The 17,317-nt window shown below is 41.4% G+C and overlaps 1 protein-coding gene across 1 annotated transcript; it reads left to right on the forward strand.

Moving 5' to 3' along the window:
- Positions 1 to 9,031, forward strand: LOC111074345 (fatty acyl-CoA reductase wat). Its single transcript, XM_022367086.2, has 11 exons — positions 1 to 60; positions 120 to 565; positions 727 to 855; positions 2,814 to 2,933; positions 3,416 to 3,514; positions 4,353 to 4,509; positions 5,674 to 5,863; positions 6,393 to 6,536; positions 7,037 to 7,156; positions 8,428 to 8,691; positions 8,856 to 9,031. Exons 1-11 carry the CDS (start codon positions 9 to 11, stop codon positions 8,965 to 8,967), a joined length of 1,833 nt encoding a protein of 610 aa, XP_022222778.2. The 5' UTR covers positions 1 to 8; the 3' UTR covers positions 8,968 to 9,031.
- The last annotated feature ends 8,286 nt before the right edge of the window (positions 9,032 to 17,317 follow it).

Consider the following 17,317-nt stretch of genomic DNA (forward strand, 5'->3'; position numbering starts at 1 on the left):
GTGAACGGATGGATCATTCCAGAGTCAATAGAAAAATGCACGAAGCGAATCCTAATAAAAGTGAGCAGATACCATCCAGATACTCTTCAATTCTCCCCGCAATCCGTTCTCCCTTTTAGCCAACCGTAAGGCCTTCTCCTCAACCAGCTCATCGAGACGCAGCAGCAGCAACAGCAATGAAGGTACTTCTTCTGTCCACGAGGAACATCAGTCAGAGGAGGAGCCCGAGGAAGAGCAGGACCATCAGTCAGAGGAAGAGCCACTCTTCGAGGAGGCAGCAGCAGCACCAGCACGAGTAACAGCACCAGCCACAGCCTCAAGTACCAGCACAAACAGTGCCACAGATGATGGCACAGAAAGTTGCACTAGTGGTGGCAGTGGCACACCCGTTACGGATTTCTATAGGGACGCCAACGTACTCATTACGGGCGGTACGGGTTTCGTTGGCAAAGTGTTAACAGAGAAATTGCTCCGTTCGTTTGGATTGCGTAAAATTTACATGCTGATACGCAGCAAGGACAACATGAGCGTACAGGAGCGTTTGCAGGGATTTTTCAATGAATCGGTAAGTGTCATCCACACAGGATGCGGGATGCATGCCACGTCAATTCTGTGAGCGGCACAAGCAGGGCGAACAGGGACAATGCAACGATGTTGATGTGCCACCCACCCATTGTCTCTTCTTTCCCTCTCTCTCTGTCACTCTGTTTGTATGCTGCTCTGCAGATATTCAATAGAATTCGCGAGGAGTCACCACATTTGTTGGCGAAGGTGCATCCGATACGCGCTGATTACAGTGCCATCGACCTGGACATTGATGCCGCCGACCGAGCAATGCTCTCGTCTGAGGTCCAGGTAAGAGTAACATTCACTCCTTCTCATCCTTCCTTCACATCTCCTTCCTCTGCACTCTCTCCATCGCCCCATTGCCCCATTGCCCCATCCTCTCTCTCTCTCTCTCCATTTCTACGGTTGTTGGCAATTCAATCAATGGACTTTTTGTGTGGAGCAACTTTTTCATGGGCTTTTGTTGTGTTTGCCTATCTGGATGGGTTCCCCGATTTCAGTCCTGTCCTGTCCTGCCCTGCCCATACCACCATCCGCCACTCACTCACTCTCTCTCTCTCTCTCTCTCTCTCTCTCTCTCTCTGACTCCCTGTTCCCTCGCTGGCTTGTGCATTACGTATACGTAAAACGTTGCATGCCAAAGGCAGGCGCAATGTTTACGACAACAGCAGGCAGCCAGTCAGTTTATTTCTTTCGTTTCTCTCGTTTTGAATACCTACTATTACGTGGGGTCTATGTGTTTTGAGTAGGTGGATTTAGCAGAGAAAATTCGTGCTTAGGTGCAACAGTAGCAGGAGAAGATTCTGTGCTGGAAATCTGTTTAAAGTCTTAGATCTCAAACATTATAGGAGCTAGAGCTAGAGGAAGCACATCCAAGAGATCTAACCGAAAAGATCTCCAGGGACAGCTTTGGAAATATATGGTTCATATTGGAACATACATATACATATGTATACAATATACCTATAAATAATAATAATAAAATAATAAATATAATAATAATATACAAATAATAATAGTAAAATAATAATAATAAAATAATAATAATGAAAAAATAATAATAAATTAATAATAATAAATTAATAATAATAAAATAATAATAATAAACTAATAATAATTAATTAATAATAATAAAATAATTATACTAAAATCATCTGATAGAAAGGCACCTGCTTACACGTACGAGTATACACCCTCCAATTAGATTATTTTCTAAACTATAATCTGAACATCAGGTATATTTAAGTCGATATATCATTGATATTCTACCTTTTACCTTCTTGCTTATAGTTTTTTGTTGTTGTTGTTCCCTTGATCACAAGAGGCACACGATATATTTATATACATACATATATAAATACATACATATATTGTACTTTTCAACAAAAATTGAAAACCCGCCGCCGCCACACGTGAAACTGTGAAAATGTGTAGAGGAGAGAGCTCCAGTCCGTACCCGTACCCGTACCCGTACACCCCGCCCCCGTTCAGCATTCTGTTGCTCCTACTGCTCTTTCAGGACCTACTGCAGCTCTTCGGTTATAAAACACAATATATAAATAAATGAAAATTCCTGTGCATGCTTCAAGTGCTTGGCATGCGCGCGAGCCATTGTCCTGTGCTGTCCCGTCCTGACTGCCTGGCGCATCCGCATCCGTTGGTCGTCGCTTTTTTTTTGTATTTTTTTATTCCTCTACTCTGTATTTTTGTGTCTTTTTTTTTTTTGTGAAAACATTTTGCATACAAGTCACTCAGGACGAGGCCTGGTCCTGGTCTGGTCGGACTGGTCTGCTTAGTCCGCCGCTTGCACTGTTTTAAAACTAAAATTGCTTTGTTGTCGATGTTCGATGCACGCGTCGCACTGCAGTTCCTCCCATCCCATCCCACCCCTCCTTCCACCATTTTCTCCTGTTCCTGCTGCTGCTGCCACAATACCCCAACCCCTACCGCTCTGCAACTGCATCTGCATCTGGTGGATGTTGTGTGTTGCCTGACTTTGAGGTTATCACAAAACGCAGACCCCAAACATTCCCCCACACAGCCGCTGGGGCCCACTCGGTCGCTGCCTGCTTTGTATGCACATCTCTTGTGCATTTTGCATGAGCATTTTCTTTTGTTCTTCTTTTGCTTTCCACACCGAATTTTCTTTCAATTTTTAATATGCATTACAATTCTTGGGTCTTCTGCTTTATCTATCTCTTTCTTTCTATCTCTGTGGTGCTCTGTGCTCTGTGTTTGGGGTGTAGATTGTCTTCAATGTTGTGGCATCGGTGAAATTCAATGAGAAGCTAAGCGATGCCATTGATATAAATGTCTTGGGCACCAAGAAAATACTCGATTTGGCCATGGAAATGAAGCAATTGAAGGTAAGGATAGTGCAAAAGGTATAAATTAAGGTACAACCCATTTATGATACAAATATAAAAATTTTGTGTGGAGTTTCTATCAAGATATTCCAAGATATTCCACACAAAACCCTAAAGCTGCTTACAGCTCAATTCTTCCACAAATTTTCTCTGACCAGATTTCCATCCATTCCATAAATAAAACAAAAACAAAAAGTTTTATATTTGTAACCAAAAATGTCTCGAATGAATGTATAAATTTTAATATTTACTGACTCTGTCTTGCTTTTTCTCCCTCTGTCTTTCTCTGTTAAACATTTTTTGTTGTTGCATATTTTACGTGGATTCGCGGCCAAACAATTTCCAACACAATTCAATCAACATTTGGACATGCATTCTCATTCCAACGACGATCTCTGATGATGCCACACCACCACCACCACCACATACACCTACGCCTACGCCTCTGGGGGGCGGTTTGGGCACGGTGCACACACACACAGTCGTTTGTGCACATTTCGACACTGTACTGCAACTGCAATCGCAAATTTATCAACGAACAAGTGTACGAGAACGAAATTGGCTACGAAAAAATCATACAGGTACGTAATGTTCCCCATAAATATATGTATGACAAAAACACGAGAAAAATTTATGAAAATCAGCCACAACGATGTTTATATACCCTACCTTGAAGTTTTGGGTTCACTAAAGTATTATACATAGAAATGTGTTAAGTAAATTATCTGTTGAAGAATCTGGTTTTTTTTAAGGTTGTGGAAGAGTTTACATTACATTATACTATGTTCGTCTACATTTGATGAGTATAATAGTTCTACATATGTACATATATGTAAAGAGCAGGGTATCAAGTGGATAAGACATGCCAGTTAAATAACATTAATACTTAAGACATTATCGGTAATAAAGTCAAAGAGTGCATAGAGTATTTTTCTAAGCGAGAGTAAAAGTAACAGTGTTCCAGATCTTTCAAATAACCATAAACCATTTGGGAGTGTCCGCAGAAGAGCCTCTCCTTTAAAAGTGCGACTAAAAAGAAACATTTGAATCTGTTTTTGATCAAAAGCTAACACGGCCAAGAAATAAGACCATTTTTGAGGTCTTCTGCTGGAATCTGAAAACACACAAAAACAGAGGAACGCAATCAAAAATCAAAAATCTGAGATCTGGTTTACTTGGTCTTTAACTAATTTTTTCTGTTAAGAGATCACATATGGATGTTGAGGATTATTTTTGCTAGCTTTGTTCGGAACATCAAACAATAATCATGGTGCTCCTCCCCGGAAAGGGTATAGGAGGCACCACTTGTACATTCATGGCATATCATTTTTTTTATTTTGTTGGATATTTGATATGAGAGTCATTTAAATTGGAAAATATATTCGCGTCTCTTTCTTTTTTCTCTCTTCTTGTTGGCAGATCTATCGCACCTTTGATGATGAAACGCTGGAGAAGATGCGCCACTGCCTCATTGGCCAAATGCCCAACACCTACACAATGACCAAGAAATGTGCAGAAAATCTGGTGAATCATCGGGCACTCCATATGCCAGCGGGCATCTTTCGACCGCCCATAGGTGAGTGGGGGTGGGTTCTAGGGGGCTGGGAGCTGGGAGCTGGGAGCCTGCTTGTCTGGTATATTTATTGCGGTTTCAGACTTGACTTAACAAACTAATTGTCAGATAATTAGCACAAATACCCCAGGGGCATGTGCAAGAGTGCAAACAAAACACACACACACACACAAACACAAGGAAGAAGTAGGAGGAAGTGCCTGCTGCCAGAAGATACTCTAGGGTCCATCTCTCTCTCCCACTCTCTCTCTCTATCGTTTCAGCAAAAAAAGGAATATTTAAAATTTTGTGAAAAATGGCCAACAGCATTGTCTTCGTTTGGGAGTTTCGATGGGTGGTGGTGGGGCATCCAGAGGGCGAGAGGACTTTGGGTTTACCAGATAAATGCATGTGGAAAAAGTTTTTCTATCCCAAAACGCAACGTAACGTAACGAACGAAACGTAAAAGGCGGAGGAGTAGGTGGAGTGCGGTGCGGTGCGGTACCCAGTGTCTGCCGATGCTCTCGAGGCACAAAGCACAAACAAATTTTCATTTATTTTAACACACAAAAATGCCAAAGCATCCTCCAGCAGGCATCGGGAGCAGGAGCAGGAGCAGTAGGAGGAGCAGCAGCAGCAGTAGCAGCCAGTATCCTAAGCTGCCTCCTGTGCCCAGTGGAACCGAAAAAGGCAATAGAAAAAAATGGCAAAAAATATGTTTATAACTGATAGAAGATTGAATGCTCTAACCATAAATAAAAATGGAACATTTTTCCACTAAATTTATGATTAATTTGTACCTTAAAAATCTCTAGAATTAATAGATTACCTGAGGTATTCTTCTAGTTCTCAATACCCTCTTAAAATTAGTGGAAAATCAAAGGGAAAAAAACTGCAATTGGGAGTCGGACATATCAGTTAGCAAAATGGCAAATGGAAAGGGAAGTTCCATAAAGGGAATGGGAATGGGAATGGCATTGGCAATGGCAATGGGGAATGGGTAAAAGGACTCTAGCCATACCGGTTTGAAACCATTATCGCTTTGACGTTGGCTAAAATCAACAACCAAAGTCCGGACTGCAACTGCGATTCCGTTTCCACACACACACACACACAAACACAACTCCTTCCCTACCATTCCCTTTCTTCCTTCGAACAAAGCAGCCATTAATTCTTATTTATTTGCAGTAATGTCAACGTACAAGGATCCATTTCCCGGCTGGACTGATAATTTGTACGGGCCATCAGGTTTATGCACTTGGTCCGCCCGGGGACTCGTCCGTTGCATTTACGGTACGGCCAAATGCAAGGCGAACATGGTGCCCGCCGATTATGTGGTGAATGCCATGATAGCAACCGCCTGGGATATAGCCAGAAGGTTAGTGCCACACACACACACACACACTACCATTTACGGTGCTGCACGTTGAGCGGAAGCGGTGCCAAAGGATGTGTAAAAAGAGTTGTAAAAGAGTTCCCACCCGTAAGCTGATAGCATTCGGATGTTTGCGAAAAGCAAGTACAACAACAAAATAAACAAAAAGAAGGTGGAAAATTCGTAAATACCAAAGGCAGGGAAATGAAGGCGCTATAAAGCTTTGGGCATACCAGATACATTGCGAAAGTGTTTGGGAGATGTTAAGATTGCGAGTGCCAGCTGAAAGATTTACTTGTACTTTGAGTGGAGAAAAACGCTTAACATTATACAAATTAAATGGCTCTTCGATCTACTACCGATTTATACCTAAAAGTACAGAATAAATTAGTTTATGTAATATTTAAGAGATTAAAGTAGGTTGAGGTTGCAATAGAAATAATTATTTAGCTTTATTAAACAAACATTTGGCAACAGATCTCATCTCTTTCTCACTTCTATCCATTGTTTTCATCTATACTTTACTTGCCAGATTTAAGATACGTGCCACGCAAACGGATTCCAAGTCAGAGCTACCCGTCTACAACTACGTATCCGATGTGAACAACATTACCTGGGGCGAGTACATGCGATTGTCGCGCAAAGGCTTTCACGAGCCCTTCGACAAGGCGCTTTGGTGAGCATACAAAAACAAAAAAAAAACAAAAACCAGCTCTACTCGAAAAAGCATTGCAACATTTTTAAATGAAATATTCTTTATTGAATTTCTTCCCACAAAAAACGAAACAAAAAACGAACGATGGCCGGCGTATTGTATGGCATTTCTAATCCAATGCTTAAATATTGTTGGATTTTTGGCCGAATGGAATATTTATCTGCCCGCTTGCTGCTAATACCTTGAAACAACCAAAACCGAAACCGAAACGGAAACGAAACTCTGCAACGAAAAACACTTTCAAACAAAAAATACGATTTAAACAATGTAAAACTCTCCCCACTATTTTGGGGGGTCGGGCGCGCTTCGGTTGAATTTCCAAACTAAAACCAAATCGAACTGAAATGCCAAACGGTTGGGGAATCCTCTGCCACATGCACATCCTTTTTCTCTGCATTCTCCCACTGCATATACATATGTGTATGTACGGTATCCTTCGATCGACCGCATTATTGTCACAGGTGCTTCTCGTACGTTATAATACCATCGAAGCCTCTGCATTGTGCAATTGCATTTTTCTTGCACAATATCCCAGCTTATATTTTAGATTTAATTGCCATGGTCACCGGACAAAAGCGCATGTAAGTACACACCCCGCAGCACCACAGCCCACCAACGTCCGTTCCAGCTGCTCTCCATCCACATGGATACCTATCCCTGCCCCACAGCCACAGCCACATTCATATCATCCTCTGGACCCTGTGTACTACCCACATATATTGAGAATATGCTCTCCAAGGTGGCAGTCATTGCCCTTGTTTCGCCCTCTTGTTGCACGGGTGTCTGTCTCCTCTCTCTCTCACCTTATCCATTCTCTGTATGGGTTTTGGGGGTTTTGCTACATTGAATGGATTTTAAATGGTACATGGAAAGGCAATTGAATGGTTTGGGCTGGTTAGGGTATCCATTAGGGGATATAGCCACTATCATATGGGGTTTGTAGCAGGAACGATATGAGTAGCATATGACAGGCGTAATGGAAAGGGTTGGAAAGTTTTAAAATATGGAAAGGGCCATCTTTACTTTGAATTTTGATAAGAATATTATTATTTTATATATTAATAACAGAATTATTAGGTAGTATATTATAGATATGAATATGACTAATTTCTAATTCTTTTTCGAATGCAATTATTTTTTTAATAACAATTATTTAATAAAATAATTATTCTTTCTATTTAGTTATGTGTAATTAGATTTAATTTTATTTATTCAATGATCTGTCGAAACAGACGTACCTTGATATTAAGATTCCATTCACTGTCATTGAGTATATATATCTTTATGATCTGCCTTCAATTCTTTAATTATACATTTTTTAATTACTTTTCTTCTTCTAACACCAATGGTCTCTCTTTAATTGGAAAATCTGGATTAACAGAGAAATATAATTTGTTATTGAAAGGAATAAAATGATGCCTTAATATTCCATAGAAATATTGACACATTAATTATAAGTTAATATTCTAGTATTCTACAAAAAAGCACATATTAAGCACGGCCTGTCTTGAACCTCAGAAAGTGCACCTGCACTTCGTTGTGTTCCCTTTCAGCACCTTAGAGATCGTCCCACTTGTGCAAGCTCCTTATGTCCTGCAAGCGTCGGACAACAAAACGTATACGTAATATTTAACAAATTGCAATTAGAGCGCATTAGCCTGAGCAGTTTCTCCATTTATTTATGTAGCTGCAGAGAGCCCGAGCCAGAGCCAGAGCCAGAGCCAGCACCAGAACCGGTGGCCCTTTCGTGAACTCTGGGGGTCAACCAATTAGCAAATGTATTGACAGCAATCTCTACCTATCTCTCAATCCTATCTTTCTCTCTCTCTCCCTCTCTATCTCATTGTCGTAGCTATGTAAAGGCATATAAGAAAATCTCTCGCATCATCGATATGATGGCCTGGTTTGGTCTGAAGGAGTGGAAATTCTCGCATCGGAATATTGACGAATTGAACGAGCTGTTGCCACGGGACGAGCGCACGTTGCTGCAGTTCAACATTGCAACGATTAATTGGAGCGAATATTTTCGCTCGTACCTCAGCGGCATCAGGCGCTACTTCTTTAAGGATAACGCTAACGATAATAAATTACAGCAGCGCAAAACTATTTATCGCAGGTGAGTCGCACGACTCCTCTCACAGAGAACGAATGCGAGCGAGCGAGATGGGTCCACTAAGTAGTTTTTAATTACACTTTTGTTTACTGCCTTTTTTGCATGCTCCTCCTGCTGCTTCTACTGCTACTCCTCTTACAACTGGACTCTTCTCCTACTTCTCCTAGGATGCTCTTCCTGCACACGCTGCTGAAGACAACATTTGGTCTTTCATTAATTATGTGCATGCTCAAGATTTATCTCAGGATTTTCAAAATTATACCAAAGATTGCACTCTGAACACTCACTGCGCGTTTCATTATAAATTATAATCAGAATGATACCAGCAGTTGGTTGCTCTTAATAAAACGATTCTTAAAGCACAAACATCTTGATTCATCTCTTCTTGACTTTTTCTCTGGCATAACTCATACGCTGGGCACGGGGGGGAGTGTCATACAACTTTTGACAACTTTTTCTCTCTCATAATTTTTTTTGTTGACTGACGTTTTATGGAGGGGGCGACCGAGGGGAGTTGCTGCTCAGGTAAGTAAATGTAACCTCTCTTGAAGTTTCTTTCTGTGAATTGGGGGTAAGGGGATTTTTTCTCACATATATTTTGTTGTCACGCTGAGGTCTCGTGAAATATGATGCAATTTCTGGTGCGATAAAGTTGCAAGGACGCCACGATCTGGAAGCGCATCAAAATGTGTGAGCTCCAGAATGTGTTGACTTTGAGTACGGGGTGGGGAAAGGGCTTGCGTTAAAGGTTCTTGCGGCCCCAAAGTTTGCTGGATACTCTACCCAAGCATTACTGTGGAACTCATGCACAGTTGAGCACCAAAAAATTGTGGAGTAGATTTTTTAATGTCCAGAAACTTAAGTTAATATTTCATTATTTGTTTTCAAAATCTGTAAGATTGGAAATCAATATTACAATAATAAAACAGGTGGTACGTTTTTATCGAGTCACAATTTCAGACATTAGCAGATATTTCAAACGATTGTTCTGAGTGGGGCGGAAAGCCAGGTGTTCAAAGAGCCAAAATTTCTACTTCTTCTTTCTGGCTTTAATAATGATCAAATCGCAAACTAGTTAAGCTATCAGGTACATATGATATTACAGGTGTTTATATGTTTTTCTTAATTAATTAATTAATCTTTTGATGATTTTCTATGGTCCTACTGAAACTACTGAGAATTATTTATAATTCTACTTCAGTTTACGTATATTTTTTGTCATATTATATAATCTTTAACGACCTATCTTCCAGGGTAGGGCATTCCAGCACCCACTGTAAAAGCGTGTCCCGAAAACGCATCTCTCAAGTAGCTTCCACACGCGCGAGAAGGAAAGAAAGACAGAAGAAATATGGCCCAAGAAGTGAGCGTAAACAACATGACAAATACAAACACACACTCTCCCTCTCCCTCTCCCTCCGTCTCTCTCACACTCTCTTACATATGTAAGTGGATATATAACGTATAACGGTATACATATATAATTTTAGTTAAAAGTTTTATTTCTCGCATATTTCATATTCTTCTGCGTTGGGTAAACTTTTTTCCACCTCTCGAGTATTTCCTTGTTTCATATTTCATCCCAAGGAAAAAGGGACAGCAAAGGGACGTCTGACGAAGGAAAGAGATAGCAAGAAAGACCGGGAGAGGGAGAGAAAGAGTGGGCGCGTTGCCGTGCATTCATTATTGTGTAATATTTTTACATTATTTTATTATAAATCAACAAAATGCACTCAACGCCGTCGCGGCACACACAGCCGCCACACACACACACACACACACACACACAGCAAAAAAGTTGCATCTACGCTGGGCAGAGAATGTGGCAGCGGCAGTGGCAGTGGCAGCAACGGAGGCAGTAGTGGCAGTGGCAACTTCTGCTGCTGACAGCAGAAACACATTAAACGTCATAAAATGCACAACGCAGCGAAAAGTGAAGGCCCCGCTCCTTGGCCTTTATAATTTATTTTTGCTTGAATTAATGTGGAATACTTTTTACCACTTGGCTGCACAGTTTTGGCTACTGACTACCTGATAGCGTAGTGTAGGTCATGGCAGTGGCAGGGGCAGGGGCATGTGCATGGGCTGTGCTGAAGCTCCTACGGGCATTCTGTTTTCCCTTCGATAAGGTAAGTACCTCCCTCGACAAAAAACTTGACAAAAAGGAGTACAAATCGAACCACATTTTCCCTATCCGTTTTCCTAGCAATTTACTTTGAATGTTTTGGCTATTTTCCCTCATGAGCTTCCCTCACATATCCCTTTTGCTTTGGACAGCTTTTGTGCATAATTAGTCTGGTCATGGCAGCAGCTCTGACATGGGAGAAGGATAGGAGATCCTTCCTTCTGGAAGGATATGATGCAACGCAGTGAAGCTAAAAACTGGACTTTGTGCGGGGGCAAGTGGGCAAGTAGGAAATGTGCAACATCATCAGCTGTCATATGCAACAGATGCAACATGCATGCCTCAGCGGAGAGCTGGGGCAAGTGCACGCGAGTGGTGATAATCAAGTCATCAGGCAGCATTCCACAGCCAAAGCTACATCTTCACATGTTCCTCCGGCTTATGCTCTCATCAACTCCATTTAGAGGCATGGAATGATCGCTCATGTGGCACCAATGCAGGGGCAATGCGGCGAATGAGCAATATTCATGAAGCAACATTGGGTCACGCTCTGTTCTTGCCTCTACAAAACATAAATCTAATTTATATGAATGATTTTCTACATGACCAATTTAAATCATATTTAGCAAATAATTTTTTATTAAATAAACAATAAATAAATAAAATATCTGCCGATTGCCTTTTTATCTAGAGATATTTTTTACTCACGTTTATCTAGCAGATGTATTAAAATTAAATGTTCAAATGACATATTGCTATACCCAAGATATACCCATTCTCTGCTAATTCCAATGGGGCTAAAAAATTGCACGCAACCGAGAAGTTTAGGTATATGTATATTTGCATGTATATCTCGTTCGTATAGATTTTTAATTTAAAACAACCTAACCGGATGGACCAGCAGGCAGAAAAGCAGGTAAGCCCAAGCACCTGTGACCAGGGCAGGGATCCAAGCAGGTAAAATGGATCCCAGAATGGCCATTAGTTGTTTGTCTGGTAGCCCCCACCTAATGTCCTCTTGTCAAACGTCCACACTCAGAGCACCAGCAGACACATGCAAAGAGACAGCAGGCAGGCAGTAGCCAGGCAGGCAGGAGGCTGGAGGCTGGAGGCAGGAGGCATGTGGCACAGGACAGTCTGTGCATTGCAAAACGTAGCAAGCAATAAAGAAGATTTGTGTCGCCATCCGCATTTTGTGGATACATTTTTGGGTCCTGCCTTCGTCTCGCATTCGTTTCTCCTTTCCATTTTTGGCTTTTTTCTTGCAAATTCTGCAGAAAATCTCGGCCAGGAGTAAAAGTCAAGTTTGGTTTTGGGCTAATGACCACAGAATGGCTGCTGCTGCTTGCAGTCAGTCAGGGACAGGGAAGGGTCAGAAATAGGATGGGACAGGCAGAGGCACAGAATGGTCTTTGCTGAGGGTCAATATAGCTTGACGCAGGCATGGACTAGCCAGCCCATGGACTTCAGGTGATGACAAGGTCTCTCCTTCTGACTGCAAAATCGAATGAAATGAATGATGGCTTGAATCCAAAATCATATTACCCAAGAAAATAATGCCAGAGGCGGTAGAACAAAGAACCATTTGGTACTCTGGGAAGGAGTGAAAAAGCATTTGGAGAGAAAAAAATACAACAGATTGCTTCGGCCTTATATTGCGGAAATATTGCTCAGATTTCTTCGACATATTTTAATCAATTTTGGCTCATGGAATATCAACGGAATACCTCACAAATAAGAGAAACAATTGAGGAAAACGTCCATTCAGGGGAAACAATCATCGGATACTTGAAATTGAATTCATCATTGACTTTAATCATCTGGTGCTGGCAATGAAATTAAATTCCTCATTTTGCCATTTCAATTAACATTCTGCAACATGTGGCAGGGATTCGGCGGCAGTGCATTTTCCCTCAAACATTTATCGATTCTGTCTCTGGGTTTTCCGGAGTGGACGCCCATTAAATTTGTTGGCCCCCTCAACTTTCAACAGTTGCTCCCCAAAGATTACCGCAAATGCACAATGGGAAAAATAATCATAATTGCATATAAAATGTTAATGGGCAATGGACCACGGACCCATACCCTGGGCAAATGTTTTTGGGCCAGTGCCAGTTGCCAGCCGCCAGACTTTCCCACTGAAAAAAAAACCAAAAAAAAATGGGAAACTTTTTAATACACCAAAGGACACATTTGTGCTCCTATTCCTGCCCACTCCCCCTCGCATCTCCTCCTCTATACACTCACGATGTGTGCGCCACAAAATGCAAAAACAATTACGGAAAACTTTGTTGCCTGGAAAAACAAGAGTGTAGGGCGGAGGGGGGGTGGAAGGCTCCACCCAAAATGTGGGAAATTGTGTGCCCCAAAACTTTGTGATGTTTTCTTTTTTGGTTCGTCGGGCCGTTGCTTGTTGCTTTTTATTGGTTATTTGTTGGCATCTCTCTGCGCTTTTCCTTTTTTCCGTTTTTCCTTTCATGTTTTCATTGCCTCAAACACAGTGGGCAGCGGGTGCAGAGGGGGCTGGGCTGGATGAGGCAGCAACACTTAAATTTACATAATTTCCGCTCCAAGACTCCCAAATAGGGAGTCTGCCTGTAAAAGCTTTTTGGCGAGGATCAGCTGCTGCTCCTCCTGGTCAGAGGTCATGCTCCTCCCCCTGACGGCCGTATAAACTTTTTTTCCTTCCATGATTTTTCACATTTTTTTTTTGTTTTTTGGGGAAAAGCGCGGAAATGTTGGCAATATTTTAACGCTTCTATTTTAGTTGAATTTTCCCCCGTGTTTTTCCGGTTTTTTTTTTCACTTTGTTTTTGTGGTAAACCAACACGTAGCCGACTTTTTGGCCTTTGGCAAGTGCCTGGGGGAGTGCAGTTGGGGGAGTGGCATGCACAGCAAGGGAAAACTTTATAGACGCTTAGCAATTATGGTCAATGGCCAGTGGGAGTCCTTCGAGTGTTATTCGTATGATAAACTCTCTCTCTCTATAAAAAGGGAACGGATGTAGGCTCTATCGATTTATTTCGAGTTCTCAGCTTGAGAGTTGGAAATAGTTGGAAAAAATGGGCGAACATTTCAAGCAAAAGTAAAGCTAATTGGAAACTAATCCAAAATATTAGTTTTAGTGGTTTAACATAATAAATTTGATAAATAATCTGTATATATTATATATACAAGAGATCGGGTCTGCTTGGCTCTTTGTTGAGGGTTATTGTTACAAGTTTTAGTAGATAAAGATGCTGACATGGTTATATGCTTCTTCGATATACTTAACATTCTTTTTATTTAAATATTCACATGGAAATTCCTTTAGGGCAATAGAAAATATAATTAGCCAGTTATTCAAACCTAAAAAATCTTTTCCACTGAATAAAAATTACATAAAAACGCTTATTATTTCTATCCAATTTATAATTCACTTTTTTTTTTTTTGACAAAACTTTCCATGCAATCTTTTCTCATTACAATATGCTTTTGCTATGCAATTATTTGCAATCATATTTTCCCATGCCTCCCTTTTCCCTCATGAACATTCAGAAGAAAGGCAAACAATAGGAAAAGCGTTTGGCAGGAGCTATGGGAAATTGGAATTTAATTAAAAATTTCCAATGACAGTTCATCCATCCAGCTCATTATCCTGTCAAACAGAGCGCAGAGAGAGAGAGTGAGAGAGAGGGGGAGGATGGAGCGGGAAAAAGAGAAAAATGAAGCATGAAAAAAATGGAATAATGTTAACACAAAAACTTAATTGAATTCATGCGAAATCAAATCGAATCAAAACGGAAGTTTTTCCAAGCAAAAAGAGAGACTGAATGGACAAGTGCTAATTTTATTACATGGGGAGTTCCATCGTTATCCTTCCGTCCTGATGGGGAATCGGAATCTCCCCCCATTCTTTTTTTATACGGCCTTTTCTTGCCTGTTTCTTCAATGGTTATCCCTTTCGTATCCTCATTTAATGACAATTAACGTTTTTCTAATGGCTTGCAATTACGGGGAATGCCCCGGCTTTAAGCCAAGATTTATGCCCCACAGGGGGAGCCACTTGCCAGCCACCACCTCCAGAGGGCGCTCGCTTCGCACAATGTTGGCCTTATTATTACATTGTTTATGAGACCCTCCTTCCAACTCCACCTCTCCGTTGTTTTTGGCTTGTTTTACAAGCCGCCCATCGTCTCGGCTATGTTTACTTGTGGCCCACTGCTTGGACCCCATTTGCGGTCGCCCATTTGCCATTCTCCTTCAAGTTGCCTCAGTGTCCTGCCGTCCTGCGGCCCTGTCTCAAGTCATATTTCCTTATTATCTGGGCGGGATGTGATGGGGGGCTGGCTCTGTTTTTTTTTGCGGTTGACCTTACCAAAAAAAATGGGAATTATTAATAGCCTCCTCGTCCATTTGCAGCTAAGTGGCGCAAATTGTGTGTTTGTTTATATCATTCCGAAAGTGTCTTAAAGATTTTCCTTACGAAGGTTTTTCGCTTTTCGCCTGTGGAAATCTTTAACTAAAGTTAAGAAGTGGTTGGGTGATGCTGGGGTGTGGGATTGTGCCACAGTTTATGGGGCGCATTGAACCTTGAACCTTTGTTAATGACGCTTGAGGTTCCATAAAAATAATCGAGAGGTAAAGTGGAGTTATGACTGTGCTGCCATCAAGGGCAAAAACGCTGGAAAAAGAGCAGAACAGGCCAAAGGTTGCAGGTTTACAGTGCGTTTCAGCAATGTAAGTACTGTACGGAAATCAAAGAAATTTAATGGTAGCTACAGGTTATAAGCTCGGAATCACATATCGAAAATGTTCAATTTTTGTATAGACTGATTGATTAATTTTAAAAATTTAATATATAAAATCGTAAATATATACTAATAATAAGCTATCGAAATGGTTTACTTTTTGTTTCAATTTTTCGATATTTTATTGTATTAATTAATTAATTTTAAATGTCTGTCATCTTCTGCTATACATTTTACCTTCGAGAATATTATTATTGAATATTTCTTTTCTTATATTATTTTCCTAGTAATAAGGGAAAACCACTTTCCTCTTTCTTTATAATTTTCCTGGTAATAAATGCAACTACCTTTTGACTTTTCCTCTTTCCCTATTAATTTCCTGTTAATTAATACATTTTCCCCTTTTAGATTATACATAATCTTATCCATTTTCCACTAATTGATCCCCTTCTTTGCATTCCACACTATCCTGACAAGCCTTTGGGTTGCTTCCAAAGCAGACAGGGTTCCAGGTGTAATGGCACTTGAAAGCGTTGCTCCTCTTTTCTATCTCCGGCTTTATCTGGTCAATAGCTCACTTTTTATCCAACTCTGTGGCCCACACACATTGCGTAACTTTCTCCTCTCTCTGTCGTTTCTTTTTCCCTTGATTTCCCCACATTCTCTCGTTCCTGTCTACATTGCCCTCCCCCTCTTTCTCTCGTTTCTTTCTCCATTGCATTAATTACCGCATACTTGGGAAAACATCTGGAGAGTGGGATGAAAATCTGTGGCTGTGCAAAATTGCACTTCAAAATGAGAGCACGCAAAGCTTCTTCTGCCCAGCTCTCCTGGTGTTCCACCTACGTTCCAGCTGCTTCTGCTGTTGCATCTCCTGCTGGTACTCCTCGTCCCAGTGCTCCACCTACTCCCGGCTCCTGCTGTCTCCTCCTCTTGGTCTCTGTCGTAAAGTGTTTGCACGTGAGTTTTGTGGGCGCCAACATGCGCTGATTGAGAGTTCTCCCCCAACATCCTGCCACACATACACACCCTGCAACACATTGGGGTAAAGGATAAATGAAGGACGATGCTTAGGATCTGACGTTGGAAAAAGAGAGCAACACTACCAGCAGCCACCGTTTTCTTTTTTTTTTGCACTCTGTGGAGGTTTTTTCTCGTTGAAGTGTTGTTGAAGCGCTTTGGCAAATATTTGATTTTAATTTTTCCAATTAATTGGTTTTCCATCAAAAAATTTAACATGCCTCCTGCACAGCCCCCATCAGCCCTCCTGTATCCTGCATTCTGCACCTGCAGCTGCCATAAAAAATTAACTATTTTTTTCCCTTTCCGACAACGGTAAACGGAAAGCCGGCAAGGGGTTAACAGGAGAACGAACGGACGCTTTTCCGCAGAGAAAGTCTACACACAAAAACTTTTTCCTGCTAACTGGTAACCGCAATCGGTGGGGAGCCGAACGGCAGGGACGTACTAGAGGGCGTGGCAAATGTCAACTACAAGAAAATTGTCACTAATGAGTGGTAAAAAGAGCGAACGGAAAGTCAAGAGAGAGTCCACTGGACCACCAAAGGCTTTGTTTGCATAGGCCCAAAGAACAGGAAATGAGCAGCCAAGTCGCCGGGGAAGGGGATACTCTCTATAGAGAGAGAGAGAGAGGGGCAGGCTCCAGGAGGGAGCAGGTCTGGGGGAAAGAGGGTTCCAGAACGGGGTTCAGTCATCTGCTGGATGGTCCACTGTGTACAGTCAATATTGGCAAATGTGTCAGTTGCAGTCTGTG

Source organism: Drosophila obscura, unplaced genomic scaffold (genome assembly GCF_018151105.1).
Source record: "Drosophila obscura isolate BZ-5 IFL unplaced genomic scaffold, ASM1815110v1 contig_30, whole genome shotgun sequence".
NCBI classification, from domain to species: domain Eukaryota; kingdom Metazoa; phylum Arthropoda; class Insecta; order Diptera; family Drosophilidae; genus Drosophila; species Drosophila obscura.

Excerpts from the sequence above, each read along its gene's own strand:
- LOC111074345 (XM_022367086.2), top strand. The coding sequence starts at position 9 with ATGGATCATTCCAGAGTCAATAGAAAAATGCACGAAGCGAATCCTAAT. Across the intron at positions 856-2,813 it reads TGCTCTCGTCTGAGGTCCAG|ATTGTCTTCAATGTTGTGGC; the intron begins GTAAGAGTAACA and ends TTTGGGGTGTAG. Across the intron at positions 6,537-7,036 it reads CCCTTCGACAAGGCGCTTTG|GTGCTTCTCGTACGTTATAA; the intron begins GTGAGCATACAA and ends TTATTGTCACAG.